The sequence below is a fragment of the Schistocerca nitens genome, chromosome 2, assembly GCF_023898315.1.
Source record: "Schistocerca nitens isolate TAMUIC-IGC-003100 chromosome 2, iqSchNite1.1, whole genome shotgun sequence".
NCBI lineage: Eukaryota > Metazoa > Arthropoda > Insecta > Orthoptera > Acrididae > Schistocerca > Schistocerca nitens.
In genome coordinates, this window is record NC_064615.1 from 633,048,495 (window position 1) to 633,061,241 (window position 12,747).

Consider the following 12,747-nt stretch of genomic DNA (forward strand, 5'->3'; position numbering starts at 1 on the left):
CTCGGATCTTATTAGGGTTATGCTGAACTCATCCAAAAGCCAAATGGTACTGGTTGGTCACTCTAGGCTCATTAGCCCAAAATATAGGTAATCCCTGCCATCTTTAACCCTGAATGGGATAGAAATCAACTTCTGTCCCTCAGAAAAGAGTCTAGGAGTAATAATAACAATTGAAAATCTAAATTAGACTCAGCACAAAACAGCAATGTGCAAGAAGGCATCAATATCTCTCCACACTGTACAAAAATATAAAAAGCTGTACCCTCTTGATCTGAAAAAGAAACTTGTACAAACACTCATACTTCTAATTCGGCACCTGGAAGTGGTCGCAAATGCCTTTGTTCATTATATCTCTGATGTCCATATGTCACCATGATATGCACAGTTGCCCCAGCCATGTGCAGGCAAGGTGTGCAGAGATTTCCATACCCTCTGCCTTCTATACTATATAAGCAACATACACTTGTCTGTCATATGTCTCCTTGACCTTAAAGCTCTTGTCTGAACAACGTGGCAGAAACACCCCTTCCCAGCAGCGCAAAACCTTCTGTCCTCCTCCATCATTCAGTTACTTTCTCGAAATCCTTCTCAGTAACAGGGACCTTACTCTGGAATAACCTCCTGCATTATATTAGAGAACTGTATAATGTCTCTAGCTTCAGAAGACAGATATAACATATATTATCATCATCAGCAGCAGCAGCATCAGCATCAGGAATAGTAGTAGTAGTAGTAGTAGTAGTAGTAGTAGTACTGTCAATATTATCTTTAGTAGTTCTTAGAATTTTTTACTTTAATTGTCACTATAGACACTCAAATTAGTTTAATATTATTTGTCATGTTATAACTGTTATTTTTTAGGTAACTGCAATGTAAAAAAGGTACTGTATGTGTGACACTCTGGTCCGATGCGAGAGAGGGCCTGATGGCCCTAATCAGATCAGGTTGAATAATATATAAATAAAAATTAAAAATAATAAATACTAATAACAAAATAAATGAATAAATTAAAAAAATCAGGATACCAGACAGCTCAAACTCCATTCTCCTGAGTCGTCATCATAATAACTGCATTGCCACATTTGATTGGTCTCTATTATATAATGTTCTTTTGATCATACACAGTTTGTATCAAATATAATATAAAACATAATTGTGCACTGCGCCACTCTACCCACTGGACACACACTGGTGACTGCAGGACCATGAACATATACATATCCATGTCCCCCCTTCAATCCATCTGGAAAACCAAGTCAGTATCCCCCCCACCCGATGAGTGAGTTGTTGAGCTCAGGAGAATGAGACATTATTGTCAGGCACTATATATGGCTCTTATTCCATAATTATTTGTAGAACTTTTAGTGAAATGCTTACTAATGTTTTCACTGATATGTGCAGCAGATTGGTAGATGTGTTCACTTTGTTCAGTAAGGATACTTGTTTATTTTAATTAGTTCTTCACACTGAGCCCAACCAATACTTTTAGTTGTTATTCATATGGCTCGTTTCTGTGGTTTAAAAATGATCTGCAACATAACTCTCACTGTTTAACTTTGTAGTGTCAGTTATTGTTTTTGTCATATCTCATCCTTTAGGCATTTATTAGAGCAATTTCATCCACGCTGCTGTCACATTTTCGCTTGTCTCAAAATAAATGAACAAGTTGACTTAATTTGTCCTCTCCTGGAAGCTGTGCAAACAGAGGCACTTGTCAAGAGCTTTAAGTACCACTTTTGTGAATTTTGTTAAGGCCAATATTGTACTTCTCTCACATAAGAAATCAATTTATTCCATTAAAAAGCCTGTACCTATTTATGCAACTCATTAGTCTACCTTTCAAGATTTGGTTCTGTTATTACAATACTGAAAATGACATGTCGTTTTCCATACTCTCTGCATTATCTTTGTTTAATAAGCATGTGCTTTAAGTGTTCTGGAAAAACACCTGGTTTAAAAGAATCGTTCACGATGTTTGTTAAGGGGGTTCATATGTTGTGTATGCACGCCTTCGGAACAGAGACTGGAACCTCATCTATGCCTGCTGATTTCTTAATTTTTAATTTCTTTATTTTCTTCCTGACTTCAAACTTTCCTATGGTGAACAATGTATTTGTTCTTGCAGTATAATTCATTGCATGTAATTGACGTGTTTGGAGAGATTTTATTGCAACTTCTCCACAATACCGGGGAAATAATCATTCACAAAATTTGCCCATTCCTCAGGATTTTCTGTTGCTCCCCTCCTTCGATTTGCATGTTACTGTACTTTCCAGTTTTATGCTTTATGGCATCCCATAATAATTTGCTTTTATTTTCTACATTCATATTATTTTGTCATTGAACAACTTTTTTTGAACAAGATGAATTCCCGTGTGTATCTTTTTGTATCTGTGATAGTAAGGTGCTGTAGAATAATGCAATGCTTATGTTAACGATTGCGAAATTAAAGTATCTTGGAGGAATTTCTAATACAAACTGTTGATAACCTTTTCCTGAAACATCAAGTAGAAGAGCAAAAGATCTAAATGATATAGTACGTTCCAATGTTTGTGGACTAATGGGCATAACTTCATAGGCAGGAGCACATTATATACTCACTTTTTATGGGTGATATGTCAAGGAAGCCATTAGGTTATACACTAAAATCAACAAAAGCAGAGTGCTGTACTTTCATTGAGTTCAAAGAAAAAGTAGAAAAGGAAAGTAGTCAAAAAAATTTAAATACTTTGAACAGATAATGGAATTGAGTTTGTAAGTCAGCGCATGAAGTCATTCTTAAAAGACAAATTGAATTCAGTGTGAGACAGCAATTATTTACACACAAGAACAACACAGAGATGCAGAATTCCTGAATCCGACAATCATTAAAAAGGCAAGATTGATGTTTACTGATGCAGGATGCAACAATTTTGAGCTTAAGCCATTCATACTGCGATTTGTCTGAAGAATCAATCTCCAACAAAAGCTGTTCAGACTGTTACTCCTGAAGAATTATGGAGAAGTTCTGAAATAAAACTTGAGTCACTTATGAATCCTTGCACATTGAGCATTTGTGTATGTACCTAAAGAAAAATGAACGAAGTTAGAAGAAAAATCCAAAGAACAAATCTTTTTTACAGTGTACTTATTTGCTCAATGAACAGTGCTATTATGAATTATTCAGTCATTTTCAAAGTTTCCCCCCCCCCCCCAAAACATTACATCTACAAATCTGATTAATATGTAAATAAAACCGTAAACTCATGAAGTTTGCATTGTGCCCACCAGTTGGTGTTACAAGTGCAGTGCCTTGACAGAATGGCTATAAAGCCAGAAAAGAGCTTTTGTCTGTTGGAAAATGCGAGATGTTTATCTGTTAGAACAGTGCACCCTTGCATTCAAAAGGAATTATGAAAAAGAACCGCCACATGAACAGAGCATTATGTGTTAGTATCAGGAGTATAGGGACACTGATTTTCTCGGTAAACAGTAGAGTACTGGTTGATGAATGTTACAGAGGAAGGTGAGTGGGCCGTTTTTTTTCTTTGGAAAGACTATGGTGAGTACATGTTATCTTGATATGTTGCAGTTGTGGTTATTTCCACGACTGACTATCGATTCTGAGAATTTCATCTCCAGACAGGATGGAGCACCCTGTCGTTGAACCATCAATGTACATCACTATCTAAATGACAAACTTCCACATTGCTGAACTGGGCATAGTGTTTTAGATGATGTGCTTTGTCCCCTTTGCCCCACAGGTTGACTGACCAAACACATTGTTACTTTGTCCTTTGGTGGTACATTGCCAAGAACACTGGAAAAACCCAGAGAAAGCATCAGTGCTGTTGTGACTATTGACAGGTTGTTGCTACTTATGGTATGGAACAAACTTGACTACCACTTGGACATGTGTCATGTGGCCAGAGGGGCATTCATAGAACATTTGTAGCATGTGAAATGCAAACTTGGTGAGTTTGTGGTTCTGTTTATGTGACAATCACATTTGTACATCTAATACTTTGGAAAACATATAGTTTTGAAAAGTAGTGAATTGTTTATAGCAGACTGATACCTCAAGTGCACTGGTTGACACAATGGGAGTTAGTATTGAACACTTCAGAACTGATCACTGCTATAAAAATGTTGTGCTGTGTGTTACTTCATTATTACCATTTATAAAGAAATATATCCTGTAGAGTGTATACTATATGTTATTTACGTTTCTCTCAGACGTATGCATAAAAGTTAAGACGCTTACTGTTGGCGTGCAGTGAGAGGCTTTGCAAGAGTACGAGTATATTCACTATTGTTGTAAAGATATGTATTTTGCTTTGTTCATTTCTTTTCCGTGAAATGGATACTTTCCCATTTATTAATCAACAGAGATTCAGAACTTGTAAACAAAGCTTACTAGAATAAACTTGAGTATAGGAGTGTACCCAAAAATAAACTGATTTGTAAAAAAAATGAATTTTTTGGTGAACAGGTTGGGGAATACAAGAGAAGAGATTATCTGCGTCTTTTCTCCCAGCACCAGCACTTATACACTACAGATACTAACTGGTTCTTTAGGATGTAGACTTTTGCCACGCTCTTGTTTTTAGTGTACACTACTATATTCACAACAGGTCTCTCCTCCACAGTATCATTTCCACTCACTTTCTGTTACTTTGAGCATTACTTTTCTCTTCCTATCTTTGTAGTTCTATTTGTCTTGTTATTTTATTTTGCTGTATGTTGTCTTTTCTGTCACTTTCTCCTTCCTTCAGTTTCTCCTCTGCTTTGTCCTTTTATTCTTATTCCTGTGTACCATTGTCTTATCCCTTTTTGCCTTCATCAACCTTTCTTTTTTATATTTCATTCTAGTTTATTCAAATTTCTAGTTACTAACCCTGTCCAATTTCTTGCCTATTTCTTACCTGCAAATGAAGCATTTATCTTTCACATATTAACCGGATTGATATCTTTCATGTTAATTTCTCTTGGTTTTAACTCTCTCATCATTTCCACGTCTAGACCCAACTTAGCTCTCTTATATCCTCGTATTTAATTGTCTATTGGACATACAGTCACACTGTATTGTATGGAGCTGTGGTCCAGATTGATTCCACTTCACAGTGAAAGCAGTTTGTGAAGTGTGTATAATTTTATTCCAAACAATGTCCTTCATTGCATGTGATGTATAAAAAATATTGTGTGAAATATCTGAATAGCATAAACTTTTCTGTGACCAATGGAGTGATAACACTACATATTGATGATAATATACAGGGTGAACATTAATAAAACCAACAAACTGCAGGGTTGAATTCCTGATTGGAAATGGAGGGAAAAGGGTCCTATGAACTTGTATCTGGAAATAGACGATGTGCGTGCAACGACAATAAATCATCCCGGAACCCAGTACAGAGCTGTATCGCATCCACTTTACGACAGATGTTCAAAGTGTCCTCCATGTGACTCCAGGTGATAGTGATAGTAGTGATTGTCATGCAGGATACACCTAATCGTACTGTCTCTTGCACATTGTTGGTGGGCCACTTGCCTGGACCTTGTACTACGGTTTGTCCCAATATCCTGTAGAACCTGGTCCCCCATATCTCATATATGCACATTCCGCAGCCTCCATGCATGTTCGTCTGTCTGAAGGGAACCATGATCATGTAAACACACAAAAAGGGCTTGAAATGTTTTATTATGTGGTTGGTGTCTGTGAGCATACTTGTTTTGGTATAACCATGCTGCCCCTTGACCTTTTCCATCTGCTTATCTGTACACAAACACCATCTCTGCTTGTTGTCGGCAGGAATATTGGATTGTTCTGCTGCTTTCAGTATGCTGCATCAGTCACACAGCCTGCAACATACAAGGAACACATGGTACTTGGCCAGGAACTGTCATTTGACAGTGCCATCTATTGTGGCAATGATGCATTTGTGGACACTTATTCATAGGACCTTTTTCCCTCCATTTCGAGTCAGGAATCTGTCCCTGCGGTTTTATTAATGTTCACTTTGTCTATGAGGGTCCAATGGGAAATATTTGAATGCTTCATTATCATAGAAGCAAGCACAATGGGATACTGATTTTTTTATTTTAGTTATTACTAATAGGAATTGTAGTTGTGTACAGTCTTTAAAGATAATTAAACTTTACTTTCTTGAACCATAATCTCCATGTCATTTATTTTCACAGAGTATTCTACAGTCATATGATGATTTAAATTAAGTGAATAGAGCCCCAGTGTTTCTACTGGATGCACTGCAATTAGCTATCTTCCAAATATAGTCACTGAAAATAGATAATTTACTATAATTGCTCTCATTATTAAGGAAAGGCCTGTTTAATTTAGACTTAGCATGTCATTTATGCCTGTGATTTAATTAGATTGCCCTTATGCTATTGTTTTTCATATATTTATGTATTTAGGTTCCAGATGATCCAGAGGAATTCTCAAAAGTGTCAGATGCAGAAATAGAACATTTAAAATTAGAAGCAAAGAAACTACTAAATGATGAGACTTGTTCCTATACAAACAGTATGTATAACATAGAATATATTTTTTATGAATATGAAATAGCCTACAGCAGTTAACCATTTAGCTTGAAATAGTTAATTTTTGTCTTTAAGCATACACGTTTATGTTATTTATGATAAACTGAATTTCATATTTTGAATTTATTTCATTCAAATTGTTTTTCTTTTTTGACATTTTTCACTCTTGAAATCATTTTGCTTTTCCGTCCAGAATTATCAAAAGGTGGCAGACAGTTTGACTACTCATGGATGCGAACTGTTGTCAACAAGGGAACAGCCTCTGATAAAGTTGCTGCAAACACAATTCTTATTCAAGATTCACCTGTTCATAATGTGCCAACTCTAAAGAACTTGATCAGCCTTGTCAAAGTTGGAAAGAAGAATGAGTGTTTGATGGTTATAGGTAAAGTCATTCCACCATATAGTGGATGTCAACCATTTATTGATGTAATATAGCTTGCTGTGTCTTATGAACATTTTAATGTGTGTCCATATTTTTGTTTTTATTGTAGTAGTTGCCTAAATGAAACATTTTTAAATGGTTGAAAACAAATTTATTGAGGACGCTATGTTCTGCTGCTTCTTTACCGTGATATCAGGCAGCAGTGTACAGCCTAATTGGGAGCTACAACTACCTATTATCCAAGTGTCGGGTGGGAGGGTTTGTGTACTTCGTTGAAGTTGAGAGCTATGCTGGCGGTAGCATAGTTACTGGCAGGGTCACCCAAGCCGGATCGGTCTTGACTGAGGAGCCAAACAACATGTATCCCACAACGTAGGGCAGGGAGGGCTCTAGAGGCATAGTGAAGCCAGCTTCCTTAGAGGAGTAAACCTAATACAAATCCTGGTCCTCCAGATTGGGGTTTGGGCTAATAACCCCATACCGAATAATAATAATAATAATAATAATAATAATAATAATAATAATAATAAGCACATATAGAACTCGAAGTAACACACATGTTAGATATAGAAGAAAAATTTCAGCTGACATATATAGAATACAAAGACACAAATACAGACATTAGACCATTCTTGCATAGACCGCCAAATAACCCACAAGTCGAAACAACAATAAAAACTATCAACACAATCATACACAACAAAATAAATGAAAACACAACTATGGAAGAGTTACAACTACTGGTTTATATAGGAGCACTCACTATACTAAATATACACACTAGGCAGAGATCAGAACCAACCAACACACAGAAGAAACCCACAAAACCAGCATGGCAACACAGGCTACAGACCAGAATAGAAAAACTGAGAAAAGACATCGGGCAGCTAACACAATTTATAAGAAATGAAATGTCAGAAAAAAAACGAAAAAGGTTAGGTAAAATCTCACAACAAGAAGCGATAGAGCAATTAGATCAAAAGAAGCAGAAATTACAAGCATTGGCCAAACGACTTAGAAGATACAAAAAAAGTGAAAATAGAAGGAAACAGAACCAAACATTCAACACAAACCAAAAGAAATTTTACCAGACAATAGATAACACACACATTAAAATAGACAATCCACCAAACAACAGACATGGAACACTTCTGGAGCAACATATGGTCAAACCCGGTACAACATAACAGCCATGCACGGTGGATACAAGCAGAAACAGACACATACAAGATGATACCACAAATGCCTGAAGTGATAATGCAACATGAAGTCATCCAAGCAATTAATTCTACTCACAATTGGAAAGCCCCTGGAAAAGATAAAATAGCAAATTTCTGGCTAAAGAAGTTCACCTCAGCACATTCACATCTAACTAAATTATTTAACAGTTACATTGCACACCCGTACACATTCCCTGATACACTTACACATGGAATAACTTATCTGAAACCTAAAGATAAAGCAGACACAGCAAACCCAGCTAAATATCGCCCCATAACATGCCTACCAACAATATACAAAATATTAACTTCAGTCATTACACAGAAATTAATGACACATACAACACAGAACAAAATTATAAATGAAGAACAAAAAGTCTGTTGCAAAGGAGCACGAGGATGTAAAGAGCAACTGATAATAGATGCAGAGGTGACATATCAAGCTAAAACTAAACAAAGGTCGCTACACTACGCATACATTGATTACCAAAAAACTTTTGATAGTGTACCCCACTCATGGTTACTACAAATATTGGAAATATACAAAGTAGATCCTAAATTGATACAGTTCCTAAACATAGTAATGAAAAATTGGAAAACCACACTTAATATCCAAACAAATTCAAATAATATCACATCACAGCCAATACAGATTAAGCGTGGAATATACCAAGGAGATTCATTAAGTCCTTTCTGGTTCTGCCTTGCTCTGAACCCACTATCCAACATGCTAAATAATACAAATTATGGATACAATATTACTGGAACATACCCACACAAAATCACACATTTGCTATACATGGATGATCTAAAACTACTGGCAGCAACAAATCAACAACTCAACCAGTTACTAAAGATAACAGAAGTATTCAGCAATGATATAAATATGGCTTTTGGAACAGACAAATGTAAGAAAAATAGCATTGTCAAGGGAAAACACACTAAACACAAAGATTACATATTGGATAACCACAGTGACTGCATAGAAGTGATGGAAAAAAAAAATGCCTATAAATATCTAGGATACAGACAAAAAATAGGAATAGATAATACAAATATTAAAGAAGAACTAAAAGAAAAATATAGACAAAGACTAACAAAAATACTGAAAACAGAATTGACAACAAGAAACAAGACAAAAGCTATAAATACTTATGCTATACCAATATTGACCTACTCATTTGGAGTAGTGAAATGGAGTAACACAGACCTAGAAGCACTCAATACACTTACACGATCACAATGCCACAAATATAGAATATATCACATACATTCAGCAACAGAAAGATTCACATTAAGCAGAAAGGAAGGAGGAAGGGGGTTTATAGACATAAAAAACCTACATTATGGACAGGTAGACAATTTAAGAAAATTCTTTATAGAACGAGCAGAAACTAGCAAAATACACAAAGCAATCACTCATATAAATACATCGGCTACACCACTACAATTTCATAACCACCTCTACAACCCTTCAGATCACGTAAAATCAACAGATACGAAGAAAGTAAATTGGAAAAAGAAAACACTACATGACAAGCACCCGTATCATCTAACACAGCCACACATCGATCAAGACACATCCAACACATGTCTAAGATAAGGCAATATATACAGTGAGACGGAAGGATTCATGATTGCAATACAGGATCAAACAATAAACACCAGATATTACAGCAAGCATATTATTAAAGATCCCAATACCACAACAGATAAATGCAGACTTTGCAAACAACAAATAGAAACAGTAGATCACATCACAAGCAGATGTACAATACTAGCAAATACAGAATACCCCAGAAGACATGACAATGTAGCAAAAATAATACATCAACAGCTTGCCTTACAACATAAACTTATAAAACAACACGTTCCCACATACAAGTATGCACCACAAAATGTACTGGAGAATGATGAATACAAATTATACTGGAACAGAACCGTTATAACAGATAAAACAACACCACATAACAAACCTGACGTCATATTCACCAATAAAAAGAAGAAATTAACACAACTAATCGAAATATCCATACCCAATACAACAAATATACAAAAGAAAACAGGAGAAAAAATTGAAAAATACATCCAACTGGCTGAGGAAGTCAAGGACTTGTGGCATCAGGATAAAGTTGACACTATACCAATTATACTATCAACCACAGGAGTCATACCACACAATATCCACCAGTACATCAATGCAATACAGCTACATCCAAACTTATATATACAACTACAGAAATCCGTAATTATTGATACATGTTCAATTACCCGAAAGTTCCTAAATGCAATATAACATATACTGTACAGTTAAAAGGAAGTCACGCTTGATCAAGGTCCGCGTCACTTTCCATTCTTGACCAGACATAATGTCTGAGAAAAGAAAGAAATAATAATAATAATATGGAATTTCAAGAGAAGCCTTGGAAACTGGATGGAAAACATGTATCATGACCCTGGAAAAGGAAACGGACAAAGGATCTGATAGTAGCATCATGGAATCTGAGGAAAATGATTCAGCCTGGAAAAATGAAAGAAATAGCCAATGACCTACTATTGATATAAACCCATCCAGGCGGTAGCAGCATCACCTGGCAAAGAATGGCTATTAGTCAGAGTCACGCATGGTACATGCAGTATCAGTGAGCGTACTGTCCATCTGTAGAATGGGGAAGCCTCACAATCTATATGAGTTTGACCAAGGCAGCCCAGAGGCTCAGCATGAGCATTTTGGAAACTGCACAACAGTGTTCAAGGACTGCTATGGGGAGTGTCTTCAATGTGTGGTGAAACCATGCCCAGGCATTGTTGGGTTGGGTGGCCACTCCTCATTACAGATGTTGGATGTTGTAGGCTGTGCAGACTGGTAAAACAGAACAGGTGGCAGACTGTGATGGAACTAACATCAGACTTTAATGCTGGACCAAGTACTAATGTGTCCGATACACAGTGCACTGAACACTGCTAACAGTGAGCCTCTGCAGCTGACGACCTGTGCGTGAGCCAATGTTATGAGTGTAATAGTAATAATTTAAGAGAAAGAGCTCACCCAATTCCACTGAAAGTTTTTGACACTAAAAATAGAGCTCACCCAATTCCACTGAAAGTTTTTGTCACTGAAAATGATAGCCAGTGCCTTTTTTCCCATTTGTGAATAGTTACTTTTTGTCATTAAGAGCATATTCAACATGTATAGCAATGGGATACCTGGTACCATCTGGGTTTCAATGAGACAGGACTGCACCAATGCTATATTAGGTTGCATTGGTGACCAGGATTAGTGACTTACCCGGCATAAAAGAAATCAAACAGAGTGGACCACAAACACTACTTGAGGGACTGGAAAGCCCCTTGACAGTCTGCAGACCACATGAATTTGATGCCCTTTTGGCAAACCCAGTTAAGAGGGTGGCAGATGTATGCAGCCTAGAGAATGAACTTAGCATAATAAGAAATCTTGCCCAATAAGGACTGGAGCTTCTTCAGGGTTGTGGTTGGCAACAGGTTGATGGTGGCTTCGATGTTCTCATCCATAGTGATAAGGCCATCTTGGCTAAGCACATAACCCAAAAATGCATGTTTAGAGCAAAACTACTACATTTTTCCAATTTGCAACAAAGGCCATTCTCCAGAAGGTGTTGGAAAATCCCCTGCAGATTGCGTAAATGCATCTCTCACGGGAGCCTGTGACACAGATGTCATCGAGGTAGTTGACACAACAGGTAATGCTCCCAATATCTTTGATAAATTCTCAGGGCACATGAAATACCAAAGGGCAAGTGATTAAAGTGGTAAAGCACAAACAGGGTGTGGAACAGTAAGGAATGCTGAGATGTGGTATCCAGTGGCAACTGCTGGTGTGTGTTGCACAATTTGATGTGTAAAAATGCTAGGGACCTGATAACTTCACCAAAAACTCCTCCAGACATGAAATGGGATACAATCCATGACACATTGAGTTTTGACTTTTTGTTTAAAATTGCTGCAAAGGCACATGGTGCCATTTGGTTTCTTAATTATCACCAAAGGGGTGGCTCGCTGACTAGACAAAATGGAGAAAAATGACAGAGTCTCTGCCTATGCTGCAACTTGAACTTGAACTTGAACTTGAACTTGAACTTGACTTTGCTGCACTTGGTCATGCAAATAGGGTGGAGGCAACAAAATTTGATATTGCTGACGGGTTAAGGGACACATGAGACTCGAAATTTTCTGTCCAGGCCAAGGTATTCTCAAACATTTGGACATGCAATCTCAATAGAGACTCCAAATCTTGAAACTGGACCTATTGGGTCACTAAATGAACTCTTGTCAATGATCTGTAATCCACAAACAGACAAGGCTTCAGCCCAAAAGTATTTTGTGCCAATGGTGAATTTACCACTAACAATGTAAGCTACTGTTCTACTTTCTTATAGTACACTGAGATGGCGAACTGCCCCACAGTGGAATCTACTGTTTACTGTAAGGTACACTATGCGATCAAAAGTACCTGGACACCTGGCTGAAAATGACTTACAAGTTTGTGGCGACCTCCATCGGTAATGCTGGAATTCAATATGGTGTTGGCTCACCCTTAGCCTTGATGACAGCTTCCACTCT

The 12,747-nt window shown here is 37.0% G+C and overlaps 1 protein-coding gene across 2 annotated transcripts in view; it reads left to right on the forward strand.

Moving 5' to 3' along the window:
• The window catches only part of LOC126236748 (CCAAT/enhancer-binding protein zeta), a 198,385-nt gene that overhangs the window by 26,788 nt on the left and 158,850 nt on the right, over positions 1–12,747 (forward strand). The window contains exons 1-3 of one of the 2 annotated variants that reach the window (XM_049946285.1): positions 3,841–3,953; positions 6,415–6,523; positions 6,734–6,925. In XM_049946285.1, the coding sequence (XP_049802242.1) occupies positions 6,772–6,925 (154 nt within the window). In that variant the 5' untranslated portion in view covers positions 3,841–3,953; positions 6,415–6,523; positions 6,734–6,771. Of the gene's footprint in view, positions 1–3,840; positions 3,954–6,414; positions 6,524–6,733; positions 6,926–12,747 lie in introns of those variants that run through there. The other variant, XM_049946284.1, reaches the window with a different exon arrangement.